At 35.3% G+C, this 24,144-nt stretch overlaps 1 protein-coding gene across 2 annotated transcripts in view; it reads right to left on the bottom strand.

The window, feature by feature from the left end:
* Positions 1 to 24,144, bottom strand: part of PGAP1 (post-GPI attachment to proteins inositol deacylase 1) — a 32,428-nt gene that overhangs the window by 2,510 nt on the left and 5,774 nt on the right. Inside the window, exons 3-26 of one of the 2 annotated variants that reach the window (XM_040562693.1) lie at positions 22,347 to 22,522; positions 21,683 to 21,854; positions 20,428 to 20,588; positions 18,791 to 18,843; positions 18,556 to 18,622; positions 17,036 to 17,141; positions 15,338 to 15,393; positions 15,177 to 15,260; positions 13,295 to 13,344; positions 11,829 to 11,880; positions 11,545 to 11,622; positions 10,779 to 10,854; positions 10,412 to 10,485; positions 10,289 to 10,340; positions 9,374 to 9,437; positions 8,321 to 8,429; positions 7,914 to 7,952; positions 6,709 to 6,802; positions 5,903 to 5,993; positions 5,498 to 5,695; positions 3,408 to 3,543; positions 2,196 to 2,246; positions 723 to 946; positions 257 to 361 (exon numbers count right to left, since the gene is read on the bottom strand). In XM_040562693.1, coding sequence (XP_040418627.1) covers positions 257 to 361; positions 723 to 946; positions 2,196 to 2,246; positions 3,408 to 3,543; positions 5,498 to 5,695; positions 5,903 to 5,993; positions 6,709 to 6,802; positions 7,914 to 7,952; positions 8,321 to 8,429; positions 9,374 to 9,437; positions 10,289 to 10,340; positions 10,412 to 10,485; positions 10,779 to 10,854; positions 11,545 to 11,622; positions 11,829 to 11,880; positions 13,295 to 13,344; positions 15,177 to 15,260; positions 15,338 to 15,393; positions 17,036 to 17,141; positions 18,556 to 18,622; positions 18,791 to 18,843; positions 20,428 to 20,588; positions 21,683 to 21,854; positions 22,347 to 22,522 — 2,368 coding nt within the window. Of the gene's footprint in view, positions 1 to 256; positions 362 to 722; positions 947 to 2,195; positions 2,247 to 3,407; positions 3,544 to 5,497; positions 5,696 to 5,902; positions 5,994 to 6,708; positions 6,803 to 7,913; positions 7,953 to 8,320; positions 8,430 to 9,373; positions 9,438 to 10,288; positions 10,341 to 10,411; positions 10,486 to 10,778; positions 10,855 to 11,544; positions 11,623 to 11,828; positions 11,881 to 13,294; positions 13,345 to 15,176; positions 15,261 to 15,337; positions 15,394 to 17,035; positions 17,142 to 18,555; positions 18,623 to 18,790; positions 18,844 to 20,386; positions 20,589 to 21,682; positions 21,855 to 22,346; positions 22,523 to 24,144 lie in introns of those variants that run through there. The other variant, XM_040562694.1, reaches the window with a different exon arrangement.

Here is a 24,144-nt window from a genome sequence, read left to right as displayed (position 1 = left end):
AATGAAAAATTCATAGTTAAAGGAGTCTTTATACGACTGATTGTTTAGATAGTAATATTTCATTTAAGTCTATATGGTAAACACTGGTGATTTCCTTCACTTAGCTGAACTACAGGTCATTCATATACATTTTACCTAGTACTTAAGATTTAACCATATGAGTTTATGAATTTCTGTGTAGGCTGAACAATTACGTCTATGTGCAGCACAAATTAAGAAAGAAGCAATAAAACAACTGAGAACTGGGCTACAGTACCTTGATTTCACTTCAGAAGTACTCGAATTCATGAGAATTTCTAAAATGCATACAAGGATAATAGCTGTAGATCTACATGGATCAGGATCAAGCCTAACATTGTACCTGCAAAAAAAGTGAATTAGTTTTAAGAGCACGTTATTTTTAAACTAGGCTACCAAATAAAATCCAAGGTGGAAGCAATGATATGCTAATAACAACATACATGTCATGTATATGTCATCATAAACTGAATATAAATCACTTCTGTTTCATTACTTCCTGCAACATACCATTTGGTATTACCTCTTAACATCTACTTATATTGTTCTTTCCATGCAATCTAGCTTTAGTTAGTTATAGTTAACTGAAGTCTTCCATGCTATAAGGTAGGTAAAATGAAGAAAAATCAAGCATTTGCAATTGTGACTATCTTCCAAGGTTCAGATTCTTTTCTTCCACCCTTACTGGCAATTTAAGAAATTACCTGAGATTTTTAAACCAGTAAACTAAAGATGGCAGGTTCAGCAGCACAATCCATGTGAATAAATAGAGAATTGTAAGATGGATCTTAAGACTGTTAACAGTTTCAGCAATTGTCGTACTATTGGAGAGAGATTGTGTTGGTTCTGAAGTTAAGTCTATCAAACTTCGGTTTTTGACCGTGTGTCTACTGGAGTTCTGTGAAGTTTCTTTTGAGCAGTCTGAATCCTGAAGATAAAAGACAGAAGCCATAAGAACATGTGCTGGCTTCTAAGAACCCTAAGAAGGGAGCAGGAGGAAAAAATTGTCCCTACAGTAGCATATGAACTCTGATTCAGGAAGAAAATTTGCAATTTATCCCTCAAAAAAGCCATCAAAAGCAGAGTTCAATAGTTCAATTTTAAAGCATCCAGATTTAACCAGCAATTTCCCTTACACTAATAGCTTGTGTGTCTTTGGAAAAAAAAAAAATAGAACGGACAGTGGAGATACCCTGACACCACTGCAGTGAGAAAAATATGGACTTCCTGGAAGGAGGAAGAACAGAATAAAAGAAATAATAAAGCATGTGGGTGAAAATCACATATAATCATTCATGGAAAAACTATACAGGAGGTAATGTAACTGGGAGTAAAACATTAACTGTAGGAATGAATAACAAAGATAAACGAGTTGGTAGATGATAACTTCCAACGACAGAAAAAAAATACAAATGAAACAAACAAAGATGATGTGGATATGAAAGAAGAGACGGAGAAAATTTAAAACTAAACATAAATAACACCTCAAAATCCCAAAGAAAATTATCAACAACATTTCCTGGCTGACTACTTTTTTAACCGTATTTTACGAAAAAAGAATGAGTAGTCATCATATGTATGCATCCACACACTTACACTTCAGATCCTATATGTTAAAGTAACTGAAAAAAAGAAACAAAATTCACATTGCATGAAACCCAGCAATATTTTGCTTCTTCACTCCTTTTCAAATAGTTCCCAAGTTACTGGAATCTCAATCCATATCCATCTAATGAGTAATATTTGTCACCTCCTGATTAAAACAAACAAAAAAACCTCGAAACTCCACAAGCTACCTATCTGGAAAAGATAGTATGCATTATTATAAACATAGTTTATATCTAGAAAAAAAGTTTATTTCTTTAGATAAGGCATGTACCAAAACTCAGACAAAAACCTGTCATTCTGGTATATCTTTAGAGACTAAATATTTCTCCTAAAATGTCTTCAGTCAAGTTTGTACTGCAGTGATCTTCAAAAGTGAATGCAGTGACCATATAGGATACTTGTGTCCTGGCTTTTCTTTCACATCATGCACACAGTAAGTAAATTCCACAGCCACCCGGTCATCACGACACAACTCAATACTGTCATGGCAAGATGATAATTCATAATGCATGGGGCTTGCCAAACAATTTTTGGTCACTTAATTTTGAAGAGAAACAGGAAATACTCACCCCATTTAGCGTGTTTTTTTCTGCTCTTACATTCACATGTAGTTGTATTACCTGTAAGACAGACCATTTGGCTTTTTAACTAATGTTGCTTCACATGATAGCTGCAGTATACAAGAATCTTGGGCTAATTATTTTTTGTCCTTTTTTATAGATAGATAATTCTAGGGCCCCAATGGAGCTGCAATTCAAGAACTCCCTTCTAATCAGCAACATCCAAAGTGCTCTCTTAAGGAAGGGTTTCCAAGCACAGAGGGAGAAGTTGAGCTGGTCTGCTTCCACTGTGATACAAAAGGAATACCAGTGGAAAATCTGCATATTCCTTACTTCCTCTTCCTCCTGATAATTCAGTTTTACTTCCCTTCTGTAAAAACACACATCAGGCCACACAGGAGAAGTCCCATGTCAGAAATTTACTGCAGAAGTGGAAGCAGTGTCAGCATGGAAATGTCCTTCACAGGGTAACTGTATCTCACAGGGAGTTGAAAGAGAGCCCTGTTCTTCAGGCTGTGCTTTCTTCTGCGGCATACCTTCTTCAGACCACCTGCAGGCTGCTCCACTTTGTACCCTTAACTCCCAGATGCATGCTCCCAAAGCTTCCCTAGTAACTTAGTAGCTGTTTTAGCAGCTATATAACCATAGGGTGAATCAGATATCTAATTTAGATGAGTTAGATGCTCTGATGCAAAGAAGACCATGGAAACTGAATAGCAGGGCCTAAATATGGATCCATGTGGCACTAGCCAAGGGATCAAGTTAGACATACAATAAAGACTGTCCTAATTCTACGATTTGTCCATTTTCCTTCCTTTTACTTCATAAGGATTTGTGAAGTTTTTAAAATAAAAAGTATTCTACAGAACATTCAAGGATCATCTTTCACTACAGCATCTGTTCAAGGGAGCCATTAGTCTTTGATTTTATAACATGACATTCATAAGAAAAAATTGCAACTATACAAATTATTGTAGCAGGCGTATAGGACCATACATTCCTTTGAAAAAAGTATAATCAAAGCAACAAAATAATTCTAAACAGTGTGAGATCGGAAGTCTGATGAGTTCAAAAAAGACCTATTTCAAGTATGCAAATAACAACATTTCTTTAAAGTATGAAAAGTGGTAACCTGTATTTTTGCTTTTAACACTGGGTTAAATCAAAGCAGATGAAATGTTGACATTATGTACATATCTGGAATGCTTAGCTTTTCAGTACCTTAAACAAGTATTGAAGATAGATAACGAATACAGCCAGTGCACCACAAGTGGTCCAGCTAACCAAAGCAAGAGACCCCATCACACAGAGTCTTCTGTATGTAAACAACTTGTTATCTGTTTGAAGCACGGTAGGTCTTAAAAAGCAAACAAACAAAAATAACCCTAATGTTATACTTTGTAGTTTTCACGTTGTTACCAGATATCAAAGAATAATTGTTTCATGAATGACTCAAATGAATAATACATTGCTCCTGAATATTGATTAAACACCAGAAAAATAAAGTTCAATGAATTTTAATATGGACACTAACTGCTATGTAAGCTACTTTGCAAATAACTTTATCAAACTAACAAAACCATCTCACACCTTCCTGTATGTCTGTAACCAATACATTATTAGTCTCTAACTAAGACATTATTTTTACTTCATTTGGGGAACATAAAGGATACATTGATGAACATAAAGCATTAGATTATCCTATCTCCAGATATGCATCAGTCACTAAGCTCTTCTGTGGAGCCCAAGAGAACCAGAACCATATTCTTACAACTGCACAGTTGTACTGCCAGAGTGATTCCTACTACAAACGTTACTACACTGCAGTGATCAGTGATAGCACAGCAGCATACAACAATAAGTCTGCAAGACTCATTTTGTGACATTCTTCCCAAACAGGGGTTTCTGCTTGCTCACAGTTTCAGAGAGACAGAAAATTTTATTTTAAGTCTCTGGATTCCAGCTGAAATGACTAAGAGACAAGTATGAATCTGGAATGACAAAGATGAGCTGAGAAGATATGAAAATCAAGGGAACAAGGTGGTGAGGAAGTGCAACGGAAAGGTGAAAAAGTCTGTAACCTCTCAGAATTTCACTGAACATTCCGATGTTAAGACAGTGAAAATGGGAAAAAGCATTATTTGGAAAATTTTAAAAGCCTTCAAAACAAATTACCCCCAAGATAAAACAAAGTACCCCCAAGAAGGGTACTTGGCAGGAACAAGGAACTCCACAGGCAGCTAGTGACAAGTTCCTTGCTGCTGGCTATATCAGATCTTTTCAGAAGACTGAGCAAAAGCCAAGTGAATCCCATATACTTTAGAGAGATTTTTATATATATATATATATATATATATATATATTTTTTTTTTTTCTTCAAGAAATTCAGGACTGGATCAGAACCTGTGTAAGGTGCTAGAACTGTGTAAGGTATTAAAATTCATTACAAAGAACGATCTGACTTACAGACACATAACACAAAATCTAATTTTCCTGCCTCTGCTCAATACATTCTCAGGGGAGAGTACAAATTGAGCTAAAAATCTTAAATTTAGTAAGAGTAATTTCAAAACTTAGAAGTTGCTCACTTCATCGCTTATAACTGTCTTAGCATTCACTATTATTGATGAATAAGATGGCTGAGAAAAAATAGCTCACACCACATGTATTATTTGATAGAATAAGACCAGAAGTACTAGTGATAAAGAAAAAGTTCATTTGGTAGATATTTTCTGAGCAAAGAGCATCCCAACTAATTTTCTGGAGACAGACCAAATTAGTTTTCTATTGGCTGAAATCTAGATGAGGACTTTTATCAGTGTGAGAACAGTGAAATCACCAAATTAGCTAAGTATATTATCCAATTTCAAATTTACTCTTTCAAAAACTTTTTAGTTTCCATTCCCTTTTTTTTTTAATCCCCCTTTCTTATCTCATTACTCATCTGTACATACAAAAACATTCCAGTATTCTTAGACATCATCTGTAAAATTCATCAGCTGCTGAAAAGGAAATAGTTCAGTTGTGTTCTTTCCTCCAACAAGCATTCCTCAAAAACAAACTGTAAACTTTTATTGCAGCTGATGAAGGAAAGAAAGCCATTTAAGTTCCCTTCTGGAGATGTTAAACAAGGAATATAAGGCTATTCTGATATTTCATTAATATTTAACACCGACAAACCCAGATGTCTAAAATCAAGTATGAACTGTACTGCAGAATTTCATTTACCCAACCACTCATGCTGAAGCCAACAAAAATGAATGTTGCAGTCATCAAAAGAAGCATAATTATAGAGCATAAAGTTGTTTTACCTAATCAGAATTAACCATAACGTAGAGAAGAGTCTCAGAGATGCAGAGAAAAATACTCCACTCCAGTAGGCAATGCCTGTCCCTAAAAGAAATAGAATCAGGGACACAAGGGGGAACCATATGTCCTGACTACTCAGTACAGCAGCATCCACCTCTGGCAGCGAGAGTGAATCCCGTATCTCTCTAAACCAGTTAAACCTGCCAAAAACATGAAAGCAGTGTTACTTATGACTTCGACTTGCCATTACGGTAAGACATATATCAACTCTTACTACATCCTTTCAAAGAAAATGTCAGGTGTTCACAATGAACACAGAATAATAATCCTCCCACCAAACCAAGTTTCAGAATTCTGAAACTTCTGTTTTAGAAACCGCTTTAAATAAATAAATTATGCAAACTTACCCCTGCAGAAACACAACAATGCTTATAATAGGTTCTACTTTGTAGGGTTTAGCTGTTCTAACTAGTTCAAGGGAAAATTCTGAACACTGGCCTAGAATCAAGAACAAAAAGTACCTACAATTATTATTTTGTCATGAACTTTAACAAAGATTATCCACAACAAAAAGTTTTGAAACACAACAGACAAAGTTTTGAAAGTTCACTTTAAAACAAGATAACCACGTCTTATGACAACACTAAGTCAGCACACTCCATCATGGTTGGACTTGATAATCTTAAGGGTCTTTTTCAACCTAAATAACCCTGTAATTCTATGATCATCAAGGGCCTTATTCACTGGATCATTCATATCCAGGTAATTTGACACAAGAACTTCTAGAGCAATTAGTTTGCTACAAATACAAACCTGAATTTAAATGAAAATGCTATTTGTCTTAAGTCATGTGTAACAGTCAAATCTCATCTTTATGCAAGATTGAGGTGTTCTGTGCATAATAACAGTACGTTTTAAACTTTCACAAGTGTTTTTAAGTAATTTCTATTAATATTAAAATTCCATGCAACACACCAACCACAAGGAAGGGACTACAGAGTAAAAAAAAGAAGGAAATATTCTGCTAGCACACAACCTTGGAGAACTACTAACAAACAAAAACGGAAGCTGAAGAGCATAGAAAATTCGCCCAAGTTCAATGATACTTAGCTTAAAAAAAAAAAAATCACACCAACTAGCTAGCCTTTCAACAGTAAATTGGATAAGTAATTTCTTTAAAAACACTGGAAAAAATATTTTTCTAGAAAGCTACCTGTTGATATCAATGTGCTCAGTTGTCCTCCATAGGTAAGGAGAATATTAGAAACAACATAGACAGGAAGAGCGCCAGCATGGAACCTTATTATCTGAAAGACAAGGATATAAGAATAACTTGCAAACATATACAAAAGATTATCACAAAACCAGCATGATAATGTGACTAGAAAATCTTTCCTAAAAGATGAAAATACTTTCTCATTTTCATGGACGAGCGTTTGATAACCAGTATTAGCAATTAGTATTACATACGGAAAATATTTGGATCTCTCATAAATGGCAACTCAAACGTGTTTTGATAAATCACTAAATTATAAATGAAAGCTTTTTTTTTTTCAGTCAAGACAAACGTGAAAAGAATACAATAGCATGTTAGTGGTGTTTCAGTACAATATATAAACAAACCCTAAAAGCAAAAGGCCACTTTTGAAGCAAAACTTGTATATACTTAGGTACCCTTTTGGCAAAGATTTTTCAGACTTAATTTCTTGTATATTTCACTTGGCTTCCACTGTGCCAAGTCATGAAGTGATATCCACCTATAGACAGATATTACAGAATCTCTTTTTCAAATGGTAACAAGATGAGAAATCCTTGATAGAAATGCACATATTCAAATAAAGAAACTTGCCAGTAATATTCCAGCACCATACATCCATGCTTGGGAATTACATTACTTTTTAGAATCAGAAAACTGCAGATGGCTAGTCTATTTTTATACCAACGTAGAAAAGTATTCTACATTGATAAAGAAAGAAAAAATATTTAAAATGGACATATAGATCTTTTTTTTTTTTCTTTTCTTCCCCTCCCCCCCCCCCCCCCCCCCCCCCCGAAAACCTTGCAGTTGATGCCAAATGTTCTTTTAAAGTTTCAACAGTATTGACTCACCAGGCAAGAAAGTGAAAATGACCTACAGCGTCATACCTCTATAGAGATACTGGGCTAACTACAAAGCAAAATGCTCAACATTTACACCAGCTCTTTAAAGCTAGAATGCTTTTCTATTCTGAAAATGGATGCCTGGCAAGGCATGGGATGGGATGCCGTACCAAGTAACAAGGTTTTAACTGGTTGTTGAATAATGCTTCTCTTGGCATCAAGAAGGGATTTGATATGCCATAGCAGGGGTGGCAGGAAGGAATAACTTGTATAGGGACTGATATAAAAAACAAAATCTAGTATTAGAAGATTTCTTACTTGCCCAAGAATTTGTAAAAACGATGTCTTCAGAATTACCTGCATAAAAATTAATATTTTACTGAATGTTATTTTGCACAATAGCAAGCAAATACAAAATACTTTCAAGAAGCCAATTTAAGTATTGGAATACAGCAATCCTGTAATTAAAATGCACAACAGCTTACATCCAACTACTTTTCTTAAAAACATATACTTTAAAGTTTTGCTTAAATGTAAGTCCAACTTCCACTAGTTCTCTAAACTTTTAAAAACACTTGTAACACGTGCTATATTTACGAAAAGGCCAAACAGCTCAATTTCAGATTTGCTTAGTATTTACTTTGCTACATGATTTGAAAGATTGAATTAAGCAAAAAATTATACAGCAATGCAAACTAAGTATAAAATAAATGTTTGTTACTCACTTCATATTGACAGTCTGAGGAAGAGTAAATGTTTAGTACTGGAACCCTGCTGTCATTTCCAGGCTGAGCAACATGCAATTTTGCAGAAATCTCACTAGAAGATGGAACTCTGAAAGAGCAACTTAATTGGTAATTCTTTTCCTCATAATCAAAAAAAAAAGTGTCCAACATGCTTTAGTCTTCGGCAAGTATGCATAAAGCATAACTAACACATCAAGTGTCACCCACAAGCTGTGAGCCAAATAGTATAATGAACTTGTTTATTCTATCACAAAGAATCATAGAATGGTTTGGGTTGAAAGGGACCTTCAAATCATCTAGTTGCAACCCCCCTGACATGCACAGGGACACCTCACACTAAGCCAGGTTGCTCAAAGCCCCATTCAGCCATCCAAGAGCTACGTAACATTCTGAATCCACTGTACTCTAGACTATCTCAGGGGCATTGAATTAATGAAAACAGACAAGTTTAGCATTAGCATATGCACTCCCTCATAAAACATGTAAATATGCTCTGTGAAGAGAATGGATAGGATGGATTCTGAAGAATAAAATTCAGCCTCCTGCAAGCATTAAGTTGTTGGAGTAGAAAATACAGGAAAAAATCTGAAGTTCAATCAGGTTGTTCAACTGTGAGTCATGAGTGACACACGTTTCAAGGCACAGCATTTGCTTTTGTCAAGCAGCTTAGGGCTGCTGTGTGATCAAAACCCTGGATTACAGGAAGAAACCAGTACCCCATGCAAGCTCTGTTCCCCAGTCATGAGGGGGTCAAAGATTATGCTGAGAATTTCAGACCGAGAAATCTTATTTCCATTTCCAAAATATTAGCAAGAACTATCAAACAAGCAACTAGTAGATCTATTAGTAGATACACTTATTTAGAAGAAAAAACAAAACAACTTCTTTGTCAATGAGGACAGAAATGTAAATGAAGGAAAGATGCAAACAAGACTGGATAATTTGTTTCATATCAGAATTATGCCCATGACAGCATGCAAACTCTTTTCAAGAACATATCAAGAAATCAATTATAACTGTTAAAGTCCTTACTTAGCTACAGTTACTGAGTCTTCATGTGACCAGGGTATATGAAGTCTGTAAACACTAGTTTTTTCTGAAAAGGAAGATAATTAAAAATACAAAATTCTTTAAGAACAAGATATAGCAACTGTCTGCAAAAACTAAATGAAGCAAATTCAATAGTCCCACTGTATATAGGCAAAACATATGCTATGTACCATTTCTTCAAAACCACACGTGTACATACTGCTTACTAGTACAACTTTTTTTACTTCTGCCTATAACATTTGACCTGCTATAATTTCACCATAAGACACTTAAAAACACAAACAAAACAAAAGGTGGCCTAGAGATCATTGTACAGAAACACTGTGCTTGCAGTTACATTGCAATTAAGATTTCAGTGCAGTTAACACTGAACAAAAATAACTTTTAACACATGCTGTTACAGACCAAGACAGCAAGACACCAACATTTAAAGGCAGTAGTTATGAGAAAATTTTGGGTTTTCAATTGCAAGCTATTACCTCAAGCTAGTAAATCTCACTTTTTTTATCTTGAAACCAAGCCTTTAGCATCCTCTTCTGTTTGAGTTCATGTAGCTCAACACTCAGATTTGAGTGCCATAATTAGCAAATAAAAATCCTAGTCAAATATACTATTCTTGAGAAACACTTCCAACGTAATGCAGAATCCTGTGTAAAATTCAACTTTCCTTTCTGAGAAGCAATAAAACAAACATATGAGACTAGTTCCTCGTTTTCTTTGAGCTTCTTAAAGTAGAAAATGAGAAATATTAGCACAGACATTTGAACAGATTATAATAATACTGCATAAATCCCATTGCCTGAAAGGACTTTTGGTTCCACAAGTTTTAGTCTTGAAAATTTTCAAGAAGGTTTAAAGCAAGGTTATAAATATATACTTTAGAACACGCATATTTACCTTTGGGTGACTGGCAGTGGCTCTCTATATATATTCTGAAAGCTTGATATACCTAAAACATAAAAATTACTTAGACTCCAAATAGCTGTTACATTAGCTTAAAAAATTAAGCAGTACTCTTACTTGGTTAAAGTGCTGGAGCTGAACGTTGTAAAGTAAGCCAGTTGAATTTAATAGAATTTTGCTTGAAGAAAGGCCTGCAAAGGATGCATTATTTTAAAATATTAGATAAAATGATTTGAGAACTCAGTACATCCTCAGATTTGTTTTTTTCCCCAGGTGATTTATATCCACTATATCTGTTATTAAAAAAAAAAAATCACATTGCTTATTTGTTTGTTACTAGCAAGAGTAGTGTTAACTTTAGTGAAAACAACCCCACCTCCAAAAAAAAACCCGAACATTGGAAGTTTTAGGCAAATTTATTACCTAAGGTGTTAGTTAATATTAGTTTTCCATTTCTTTCCCAATATTAATATGATATACTTACCAAAGGAAAAAAGATTCGTTACAGGAAGCTGTACTGTTCTGGAATCCTCTTTGAAGAATTCACAGTCCAAAGCAAACTGCATTTCAGAATATTAAATACAGATCTAAACTGAACACAAGACTGAAGGCTTTGCTCTAGCCACAGGCACCAGCAGAATACAGGACACAAATACTGAAATGTCACTTCTCCACCCTCCCCCCCCGACTGTCAGGGACTGGCAGTTAGTTTATTTTTGCATACAGCAGTAGAAGTCTGGGTACCTTAAGCATAAGTTGCAGGTTACTCAGGTTTGCAGCCATTTGCAACAGCCTTCAAAAGGCTGAGAATGACCAGAATCCAGTTCACATCCTTCCACCTCAGGTGCATCTCAGTGTTTCTGTTGTTGCTGTTTTTTTTTTGTTTGTTTTGGTCAGGGGTGAGGTGGGGTGGGAGGTGTGATGTTGCAAAGGAGCATGATTTATCCAAATTCTGGATACAGTTTTCTAAGCAGAAAGAAGCTCTAGTTTGTCCCCTGAAGTTTAATTATGTAAGAGCAAAGAGACGTATGCAGCAAATATGAGTTGCACCATCTCTAATATATATTTAGTTCACTTGAAAATTACTTTCCATCCCATTCCAAGTCTATCGTTTGTTCTCTCTTTGTTTGTCAAACCAAGAGTTTGACAATTTGTCAAAGTAACTTAGCACATAACCCTTTAACTTCCATCATAGCATCTGAAAGCTACGAACACTCTGAACAAGCAATGTCCATGTTTCATCTTTTCACCTTATTGCCGACCGTGGGTGGTACAAGAATGACAATGTGGGACAAAGAAGGATAATCCTGAAGTTTCAGTATTACAACCTTAAAAAAAATAGAAAAAAAAAAAAGAGAAAAAGCCGTTACTAAACATACCCCTTAGCTTGCCAGTTCCCAGATGTCCACCTCTTGTACCCCTTCCTCTGGAATACAATTGCATGTTCCATGCTGCAAACAGAACAGATTCTTCTCCCACGACACACAACCCCACCAAGCACCTCTCCCTGCTATGAGGTAGGTACAACACTTACCTTGATGGTTGGAAGTAACTCAGCTCTCCAGGATAAATCAGTAGCTTCCAGACTGTAAAAATCCATGCACATTAAAAGGATGAACATTTCATTATCCAGGCACTAGATTATGACAGCGGACCAGCTTTTATCCCTCTCTACCTAAACATACATAATTATGAATTGCGAACAAGTTTGGGTCTACTACAGTCAGCTACTACAGTCATTTATCAAACTATAATAATTTCAGACACTGCAAATCTTGTTTTTGCATAAAGAAATTAAATGAAGCTCTGATTTTGTAATACACAACAATCAGCAGTTACTAGACACACATCTTCCAAAAGAATGAAAACTCTTAATGAGCCAAGACAGCACTGGCATTGAATTAACACACAGTTTTATTAACATCTGTTAAATATCAAATGTGTCCATTGTTCCTATGGGAACATCCAAAACATACCACATAAAACAAGAATTGCAGACCTTGCAGCAGCTCAAAACTGGTGTGTATTTGTATTAAGTTTCACATCGAACAGCAAGACATTCATTCAATTACTATAAAATATGATTTTTAGAATAGCAGGATACATTTTGTTCTTTAAATAGTGTTACAGGACCTCATGATAACAGTGCTTTTGCTATGGATTTTATTAGGCTAGGTTTTAGCTAGTAGTCCTGCACTAGGCTAACCTCCATTTGATGCCAATCAAAGGTTACACAGAACAGTAACAGCCAGCTGCTCCTTGGATCAGGAAAAAATAATTGTAACATCTGACTGGATGCAAGACACTGTGGCTATATGCCTCAGCACAGATCCCAAAAAAATAAATACTACGCTAGCTCAAATCCACCCGGGAATTTTCCCTAATCTAAAGGGTAGATTGAATTTATGTGGAGCTGACTCTGAGGAAGTAAATTAATCCAGTGTTAAAAACAGTTACTTTAGATCTTTTTTGTAATGATTGTAATGACCTGATTCAAATAATCACTTGATTACCCACATTTCTAAATATTCTCATATGGTAACAGCAATTCGCAAAAATTTCGCAAAAATGCGAAAAAAAAATAAAAAAGATGCTTCAATTCACTTTCTGAGGGCTTCAAGTAACGTTTTATGTCTTTGTCATAGGATTCTAAAAAAATGCTACAAACCATACAATTTAGGGTTCCAATGCAGAATGCAGTGTCCACAAGAGAGCAAAAGGAGCTTTTTTTTTTTTTTTTACTGCTACGAAGGTCAAAAATACAGCTTAAAGAAAAATAAACTTCACAAAATTTATTCTGCATTCATGTAGCAATTTTGGAAAGTATATTTTTTCCTGTTTATTGATGATACAGAAGGCATGAATTATTCACAGCAGGAGTAGGAATTCTATTTTTTCTTCCCAACCCCTTCCTAAGAAGGATATTTTATATGCTTGAAAACTCAAATACAGTTATACAAGATCTACTTAAATAAAAAAACAGGAACTATGTATACTCACCACATTGAAGAATTGCTGTCCATACAGCCATAAATCCAGCTACTTGTGTCCTGTAATGTCAATACCATAAAAAGTACATTACTGATGTGTGAATTTATAAATACATTACTAGTAATTCTTTACTCCAAACAATGCATGAGTTGATACTGATAATCTTCTCCAAAATTTTTACATGCTAACAGTTTCAGTTCACCAAATATGAGCAATTGTTCTAGAATACTTTAATAGCAGAACCTGGTGCAATTAACTTACTAAAGAGAGGAACAAATTTTCATCTTCATCTCATTTTCCATTAAACGTGTCTGCAGCCACTATCACTATAATAACCAAACTCTCTTAAGAATATTATTTGCTGAAGTGTAAAAGCAAGGATGATGATAAAAACAGTCTCTCTCAAATTCCTTCTGTAGTTTATAATGAAACTATTAACTTTTTTTTTTTTTTTTTTAACATTTCACAGCAAAATCAGACTTCCGTGTTAATGGAATTTGACATGATATCCTCCATTAAAGAGTCTGATATCATAATCTTGCAATTAGAATTACAAGGAAAGATAAAACATGAACATTAAAGGTGTGGGTTTTTTTCCAGAATCATTTTAAATAAGTTTAATTTGTCATCTTTTCTAGATATGAATTGGCACGTTTTTCTAAAAAAGAAATACAAGGTTTGGCAAGCAAACTTTCATTATTTCTCTTCAAAAAAGAGAAGTATCTGCCTTACACGATATAAAGTTCAGTTTTATTCAAGTTTATTCTTTTCTATCTAAAATTAATGTCTCAAGCTCCTATCCTGAGTAGTCAAGAAATACTTCAGATTTTGACTGTCCTACTGGTTTCCCCTTAACTCTCAATACTAGAGAATATAAGTATTCTGTACCTCCTCCTCCTCAAACGGTACCAGTCCTGTCATTAATATATAATGAAGGCAAAAACTGCCCCATTCAAGGGCAACTAAGTTCACAACAAATTCATAAATTTTGAAGCTGTTTCTGGGAAACACAATTACAGAAGCACTGAGGATATATACTTTTTTTCCCCACAATGGTAGTCTGAACCTCTCCTTTTGAGGTAAGAGGGGTAAGCAGAATTGTACAGGAAAGCATCTCCATTTCCTTGCCACTAATCTAAAATCAACCCAGAATCGCAGAATCGTTTGGCTGGGAAGGGACCTTAAAGATCATCTAGTTCCAACCCCCCTGCCACGGGCAGGGACATCTTCCACTACTCATTTAATACTGAAAAGTATATTTATCCATCTCCAGTTTGCCAAGAGATTACATTTCTTCCTTTCAAAAAGTATTTTAAAAACAATTTCAAAAACATTTTAGCTGAAATTATACATGTGGAACTAAAAATACAGGGCATACTATCACCTCTCTTCGCAACAATGGAGACAGCTGAGAAGGTGCTGTTTTCTCAGCTGGCTCCCATTCACGTCCACTGCTTAGCTGAAGATCTCTGTAGACTTTCTGGCTCACTTAAATTTTATTACAGGAAAGCAAACCTATAAGCAGTGTTCCTGAATTCTGAGTACAGCTAAACCCTGGCAGCACTGAAAATAACTTCTTCATTCAACGCCATCAGTACAGCTGCACTAAATTAAAGGGGAAAGCAATCTGTGGCTAACTGTAAGAGAGCCAAAAATAAAACATTCAGGTTTCAGAAGTTCAGGTGGCATTGAAGGTTTCAGACCTTGAACACTAAGCACGACATGCTTAAACAAGAAGTACATCTGACACAACGTGTTAGGCTGTGAATGTAAGTGGATGTCATTAATTTCTACTATTATTCATTAAATTGTCTTAAAATCACAACATATCCAAATTAAAACCAAACAAGTTTATAAACAAACTCGAGACATGAAAAAAGTATTTTCTCACCAACATACTGTTTTCACAGTAAACATGACTGTATGATTTTCTGTGGCTTGCAAGAGGAAACACAAAATATTTTCCATCTGAATCCTTCAAAGGGAAAAGAAAATGTTCATTACTAAAAATAAAGATAAACAAAAAACACAGTAAAGAAAAACATTACTTACATTGTAAACAGAGTAAGTCCATTTTGAGGTTTTGACTTCAATCCACATGAAATCTCCTAAAAACAAACATGTTTTTATATGTGACACTGAAGGAAATAATCTCCAAAATCTCATACTTCCTTATTGCCTAGATGTTATATCTTATCTGTAAACAGCTCAAAACCTTACAAACTTTAGTCAATACACAAGCTTGCTGCTGCTTAGAATGACATGCAACAATCATTATCAGTTACTCAGGAAGTAGCAAAACCGTAGGATCCAATTACTACATATTAACCACAAAAAGATTTTAGAACAAAGCTCTCAAGGAAACAAAATAAATAAGAAAATGAACAACACAAAATGTAATTACAGGGTGACATTAAATCTAATGCAACATTAGAAACACCCCCAGTCTTTCTTTCTCTCGGCCTTTTAAGAAAACTAGTACAGAAACTTGTGTAAAAGCAAGTCAGTGATGAGCTGAATGTCACATACAAGAAAACAGTAGGAGTTTAAAGGTATGTCTGGAGAAAGAAAATAAGACAGAATAATGAACAGATTGGATATGTAAATACTGCAAATTGTTATGCAAGAAGGTTAATATTTTTCTTTTGTGTAACTAGAATAAGCTAAATTTCTCTCATGAATTTTTAAGTGTTATGGGTGTGCCAGAAATAGGAAGATGCAACCACTTTGCACTTCCAAGAATAGTCTGATCTTTCACTAGGTAGATGAAGACAGCAATAAATCCCCCCTTAACATTCTCTTTAGAGGGAACAAACACTGTTCACTTAGCCTCCCTCTCCCCGTGTCTTACACCCCAGAAGCTAAACGTTTTGGCGGTCCTCTACTGGGCTCATTCTAGCATGTCAATGCCTAAATGTCCCCTTATACCAGGGTGGCCAAAACTGGACACCAAAGTTCAAGCTATCTTAGAAGTTCTGCAATAGTTTACATTAAGAAAATTTCTGAAATAAAATGGTTTTCCTCAGTTCAGTCCACTTCAGCAGAACTAGCAATACAGCTGTGCCTTATGAAACATCTGTTTAGTTCCCAAGAATCCTTGTGCCCAAGATTTTTTTATCTTTTATCTATGCATTCTTTGCAGTGAAAACCATTAGTTTTCTTCCATTCCATTTTACCCTGTCACATCACTGAATTGATGAAGCAGCCCTGAATGTTCAGGATTTCCTTAAATAGCACAAAACTAACACAGTGGCTCTACAATACCCAGAATCACAGAATCTTTAAGGTTGGAAAAGACCTCCAAGATCATCTGGTGCAACCTTTCCTTAAACACCCCCAGGGACAGTGACTCCACCACCTCCCTGGGCAACCCGTTCCAATGCCTAATCACTCAACCCTAACACTCTAGCAAGAATGGGATGCAAGTGTAGACTAGACAGTATTTTTGGCATCCAGCTATCCCCAATTTCTGAGATTGTCTATTGGACACCTTGGTGTAAATACGATTCTTACTTGTGCCCCAGAATCAAAGGCTTATAAAAATGACATAGCCATTTTTGCCCCTACCCCTTTTAACCTATTTAGTGCTGAAACCACACAGAAGTTGATCGTGTAGGTCTAAAAAGCCATATATTGTTTTAGCAATGTCTGAAGAAGGACAAATTTTATGTCAGAAGCTTGCTAGTGAGAAGATCAACTCTTAACTGAGGAGTATCTCTGAATCTTGTTCAAAAGAAAACTGCTACACACCTGTAAGTTCTGTAAAAGCTTCAGGATTTTCCTCAAATATCTTTCCAGGGTGTCTCACAAAGTGGTGATTCAGTACAGACATTCTCTTCTTGGGATCCTCAGTTATCTTAAAAAAACAAACAAAACAGATGGTCAGTTTTTATTTTACCAACAAAACAGCTTGTCAATTTTTATTTTACCAATTAGTGTGATTTACAATCATGACATGATCAGTAGAAATACAGTTTTGGGAATGAGAGGAAATAAACTATTAGAAGACATGATACACTGTTTCTATACTAAATATAATAATCTGAATAAATAAAGTACCATCAATAGTCAATCACAGCAATACAGAGAAAGTCAACATTTGCTATTATGCATAAATAAAACTTTTGGGAGTATTGTATCCTCATCTATTCTTAACACAAGGAAATTATACTCTCTATATATATTTTAAAAAACACATATTTTATATAGACACCCATACATTCTTCCCAAAACAACATACTCATGGCAGAGTTTAAAAATATTTATATGTACTTGTCTTTATTCATAAATCTAGCATACTACACCTATCTTAATATTTCAAGAATACAAATAGCTGTAAGAGTACACTGTGCTTTGCTTTCTTTTTTTTTTCTTCTCTCCTCTTCAGCTTTTCAACATTGTGGACAATACAACTGATTTCTGCAAAGTGTTACCCTCCAGCACACTGTCAGTCAACTTCAGAAAAACTGTACCTCCTTTTTGTCCCTATAAATTCCATATTAAAGTGAGCATGCCTAAGAAACCAGTGCAGTGTGGCACCACAGAGACTGAAAAAGAACACCTGTAAGCCTTCCTCTTCTATGTCTGTGGCTCTGCTCTTGCATATTTCTACCCTCTGGACCTTGATTCCAATTCAAGTGTATTGCAGACGAACATTTCAGAAGGATATTTATTTAGAAAAGCAATAAATGATGGTAACCAGAGGTAAACAAATTAGCTTTTTCCTGCGCTAATACTGTATTTACAGTCTATTTTTGTGTTATTCACAAAAGAACACTGTAAATACTTGCTGGCCACTATGACGACAATACATGGGGAAGTTTAAGAAGTATTATGTCTGAGATAAACCATCAGTTTTTCACCCTTTGTATACTATTTATACAAGGTGAGTCCAACACACTCTAAGAGATTCCATTCAAAGCTACACAGCTAGAAAAATTTATCATGGTGCAAGGTCAACTAAACCTAATGCATCATGTAATAATAATACAGTCCACAAACCAACTATAAAGCACCAAGCAATAATAACATTATTAATAAATAATAAAAATTGACTTAACTTCTAATTATTTCTGACGTTGGTCAAATAACACAAAGCCATGAGACTTTTTCAGTGACTGATAGCAAAAAGGCAATAATTTTCTCAGCGTGACTCAGAAAAATCAAAAGTGAGCTTCCTGTCTAATAGGGTGGTATTTGTCCTGATTAAGCATTCTGTGTGGGAAGAAGAAAGTGTCATGGGGAATACACACTGGGTCACATATACAAACCTGTCTTGTGTTTTCATCTATGAGATCAAAAAAAGCTCTAATGGTAGCCAGGATCAATTCTTTGCACCTAGAAGACAGAATAAGTAAAATCAAATCTAGAAAGGAAATATCCAGGGGAATAAAAGTGGCAGGAAGAGACCATATTATGCTGAAATTACATTATTGTATAATGTAAGAACAATAGAGAACAAAGGGATGTTTGGCCAGCCAATTAACCTTTGTTCAATTAGCTTACCACACTATGGAGAGATGGTCTGTTGAGGCCCAAGCTCTAGGCACAGCCGAGCTCTGTTTGGAGAAGGAAAACAGCTAAGATTTTTTTTTAGTGTTGAGCATTTAAAAATTAGAACAGTCTCCCCGCCCCCCCCCCCCCCCCATTTAAATCTACTTAGGTAATTAGGAATAGAGTTTCATGGACAGGGGTATAATAGAATGGCTTCTTCAGTCAAAAACCTTATTTGCTTCAGCAAAGACAAGGACTTGTAAAACAAAATGACTACGGAAGTATGTATGTTAGATAGATCAGATATCAGAGCCTAATGGTCAAAGGGCAAATAATGGTATAGAAGAAACTTCCCAAGAAGTTCTTCAAAGACTGCTTCTCTTACTAATCTTACTAATTTAATAAGCGATCCTGGCACATAAGAATAGAAGCATGCCAGTGAAGGCTGTTGCTGAAAAATCAAGGACACCCTCAACAGAAAGGAGCATGAAAGAACGGGACAGTCCGAAGTTATTCATTTGTACAAGCACATGTACTGCATTTACAGACTGCTACCAAAAACCTCCCTTCCATAAACAGAGCTCATTACCTTATCATACAACCTGATTCAAGTAAAGTATAAACAATTAATGAACGACAGCCATGAAGAAAAAATAAGGAAAAAACCACCATCCTACGGTATGACTTGTTAGATCCAGATGACAAGGTTATAAAAAAAATTATACCACTCTACACAGGATCTCATGCAAAATCTTGGTCACCAACAGTCATGAGAAATGAAAGTGCTGCAGATGCAGATAAGGGTTGCTAGGACAAAGGGATTGCAGAGTTAATCTCTGCATAGCAGAATCAGAGTGGAGACTATTTATAGACAGCCTTCTGTACAATGGACAGGGAGGTAAATACTAAGGGAATGAAAACTGTTTCAGATAACATTTCAAGTTGATGTCAGAAGAAACCTGTTTAAAAGCTGGCTTACACAATAAATGGAAGTTGGAAACTACAAGTTTTCTGTCAAGCCCTACTGAGGAGTATTTGCCAGTTTCTTCCATGCAGGGAACAGTTACATGGCAGGAAACACGGAATAACAAACCTAACTAGTTCTACGATGTTGCTTGATTAATTTTGGGAGGAAATAGATGCCTGCACAAGCAGAAGACTGGACTGGAGGATCCAGTATATCCTTTCTGTTTGTAAGTTCTTTCAACGACGATAAATACAAAAAAGAAGGCTCAAAAGACAGAACTGTCCTTTTATAAACCAACTAGCAGTCTACTCCTATACTGCACATCTGTCAGTCTCCACGTACACATCTATTGCAAAAATGCCAATAAAACCTGATTTCTGCAACAGAAAAGGTGCAAGAAGGTGGTGAAAAGAAATAGTATCAAGCAGTACTTGGGATGATTCAAATCCACCCCAACACATACTCTTTCAATGGACACTCATTTCTGCTACATCAATTATTTATGGCATTATATATATATATATATATATAATCTTTGTGTTTTCACATGTATTATTTTCATATTTAGTTACACTATGCTATACATATAAACTACAATCAGACACTGGTACATGTATAACATAGACAGCTATCTAGCATACCTCCATGCAAAACCAAAAAAAAGTTTGTTTTTTCTTTTTACCACAACAGATAAGGCACTGTCTTGTTGACTCAATCTTGGTAGAAAAGCCAGTCCTGAACGAACTTGGTAATCTCTGAATCCTCCCGCCACAGAAAGGGTAGTTAAATTTCTTAACTCTTGGGCGTTTAGAATCCAATGATTGTTTACAGCTGTATAAAAATCTATAAAATACATTAAAATCAATATATTTCCCATAAATCTATTTTATATATTAAAAAAGCTACGGAAAGATTCAACTAAAAGTTTCTGTAAGCCCTCCTAGAGGCGTTCAAGCTCTGATTACCACTTTTGATTCATATAAGGAACAAAAATTATTGTTTTAATGCCAAGGAGGTAGTAGTTGGGAGAAAGATACACTCACACTTCCTACATTAGCTGAGCACTTATTTTGTTTAGGTAGCAAATCATGGTTCTATTTTAAGGATGGCAATAATCCAGAAACAGTCAGTCAGCAAGAAAGAAGCATTGCACTGCAATCAGTTGTAGGAAGAAAAATTAATACAAACACAATAAATCAAATTTAGCAACTAGAAATAATCCATTCCTCTTGGATGCCACAGAGAATAAAGAAAATAAATGTCTATTCTTTTTCTTCATCAATTCTTTCTATATCTACATGGAACAGCAAAGTAGCCACAAAGCACATATTTCATCAGCATAATTCAGTCACATCTATCTTTCCAACAAGTTAACAGTGCATACATAATGATCATACTTTCCTTTTCATTTTAGTTAAGTAAGCAGAAAATACATTGCATCTTCTATACGTATAGATAAATATATTTTGTAAAATACATAGTTATACCTATATTCAATATGCTCTTCCACACACTTTGGGAGTGACAAACATTAACAACTTCAACAAAAACAACTCTATTTAGGCAATTCATTTGACAAAGAAAGCCATTACAGAGTTCAAGTTTTACAAAAAAAGAAAGAAAAAAATGTCATTCTCTGGAGAGCTTACAAAATTAGTTACATACTCTGCAGCTTATTGAACTTAGAAATTATTTGGACTTCTGCCCCTTCACAGAAGCATAGGCTCACATAGTCAATTTTATACTGACATTTCACTTAAAGTAACATAGTGTGCAGAAATAATCACTACAGTAATAAAGGAATAGATTAATTACAGTAAACAGAACATTCTGCACACACAAACTGCTTCAAGCCTCAGCAATTCGCAAGAATCTCGCCAGCTAACACATGAGGGAATCAGTAAAGAAATAAAATGTAGTTAGGTTAGCTTACTTACCAGTAAGATACTTATCCAAAGGCATTACAGGTGCAACATGAGGTGTAGCTTGTGTAATGAGGAGATTTATAAGTTCAGGCTTAAAATTCTTCAGGGTAAGCAATGCTCTTGCAATAAGACCACCCATGGAATGGCCTACTATTGCCACACTGCTTGGTGCAAATTCTCGATCCTTAAGCAAAGAGCAAAGGATAATTAGTTCAATGTCAAATCTGGTTCTGATATAAGCCTCCTCTGATTAGCAGTTGTTCATTCCCCCCCAGATCAACTTGCATCCCTTCAAGGATAATATTAATTAGTATCAACATAGGCTAACAGAAAACTTTTCTAGGAAAAAGGAAAAGGATGGAAGGTGATGCTATATTATTATTTTAATAAGCTAGAGAAAGTTTAAAGCTGTACTACAAAAAAAGCATGCATTGCACATGGAAGTGTTTGTTTATAAACAATAAAGAACATAATCAGGGCTCCAAGATTGTCACAAACATTAAAAATCTATTAAAAAGCAGCAGTTCTCTCTTGTGCTGTTACCATGATCAATTACCTACACACAGTATAAAGTCTCCCTCCCTTATTCATCGTTCTTCAGTTATCTGTCAGAAAAAGCTGACCAGAATTCCATTCCAAAACACAAGTACATGATCTAGCATATGTCACTACTTACCCTGTACAACTTAAGAATTACTTTTATGCATTCATGCACAAATTTGGTCTGTCGTTGGAGAGTACCACCATACAGTGCAACCAACTCCTCATTGAAGTTGACACTGAAGAAATTAAAATGATACTTGAAATCAAGATCTTCTGCTTTTCTAAGTGCAATGGATCCAAGAGAACGCACTAGGAAAAATCACGTAAATTAAGCAGGGACTATTAGACTGTCCTAGCACCATCATTAGTAGATGAACACAAATACATAACCTATCAAGAAACAAATGCTATTTTAAATTCATTATTCATGTCAAGTCATTTATAAAAGGTAAAAAAAAAAAAAAAAAAAAGATGGAAGGCAAATCTTTTCTAAACTGCAATCCCACTTGTTTTACAAAAGCAGATTTGAATATATAAGTAATGACAACAAAAATATCAGCCAGCTACTGACAGTACTGAATTGCAAAATGAGAAATGTAACAATTTTCCTGTTTTTATAAGAATCCTTCTGATAGAAAGAAGTATGAGTAAACACATCCTAATAAAAGTTTACAGAAGCATGTGGAAAAGATGTCTGATGAGATAAAAGAAAAGGTTGGAGTGAGGTACAGAGAACTGCGTACTATGGCATGGCAGCTGACTTCATGGACACAATGTCTAAACCAAATTGATAAAAGATAAAGGCTTACGCTCCTTCACCTGAGCATTGCTCTTCTCATCACCACCAGGACAAGAATGCAAAATGAGTATTCTTGCCTTCAACTGGAGAGGCAATGCTATTGCTGGTGTTTTCTAAAATTCCTTTGAAGACTACCAATCTAGAACAACATTCCCAAATACCACTCCGAGATGTATAGAGGAGAAGGAAACCAAAGCCCAAAGAACACTTTTCCACCAGAAATCCTGAGGGAGAAAATGTCCAGTTTATGAGGCCTTGCTTCTGACCTGTGCTCATCTAACCCTGGATGCTATTTAATACAGCCTTCTGAGTGCAGCATTGTCACTGAGGAGACAGAGCAGGACAGGAAAAGCACCAGCTGCAAACAAAGAGCATGACAGGGAAAGAAGGAAAGAGTCCCCAAAACAAGTATACACTTCTACAAATAAACTAATGATCTGCCCAAGTCTGGCATTTAGAAGCAGGATTCGTCTTAGAGTGCAATAACTTCAGAGGTCTGCAGCCTGTAGAATTCTCCTCAGAAAAGTTCACTAGAGAGGTGAACATAACCAACTAAACTTGAACAAAGCTTATCATGTTAGAAAATAACATTTCTGAAATATTTTATACGTTCAACCACCTAAACAAATATTATCAGCATGATGCAAATTATAAGTAGAATTTGTAGTCAATCCTTTCACCAATTCTATCTAAAATTGGTAAGTAATAAGAAAACCTTCAAAATGGTTTGAAAAGAGCTAAATAGCATTTAAAAGATCAAGTATCCCACCACAACTTTATACTTTGGAAGTCATGGTAGAAGGAACACGAATATTGCCAAAGATCACAAGGCACATTTGTGACTGGTTCCTGATTAGAACTCAGGATCTCAGTTCTCCCAATTCCAGGTTTGTTCCCACTAATTAAACCATACTATCTTCTTTTGCGCAAAGTCTGAATTTTGTAAACTTTACAAATTTCACTTTAGTGTCCATGAAAGATAAGGGATTCACATCTTTCAAAAGCGTCTGCAACAAATCAAAATAAGAGCCCAAAAAAACACAGCAGTGATGCTTGCTTTCATTTTTCAACCACGAACATGCTTTAAACAAGAATGAAAAGAACAACAGCAGCGACAACTGTTCATCTAGGT

This window comes from Cygnus olor, chromosome 6 (genome assembly GCF_009769625.2).
Source record: "Cygnus olor isolate bCygOlo1 chromosome 6, bCygOlo1.pri.v2, whole genome shotgun sequence".
Classification (NCBI taxonomy): Eukaryota; Metazoa; Chordata; class Aves; order Anseriformes; family Anatidae; genus Cygnus; species Cygnus olor.
Note: the sequence above shows the minus strand (reverse complement) of the source record. Positions and strands in the feature narration are given on the sequence as shown.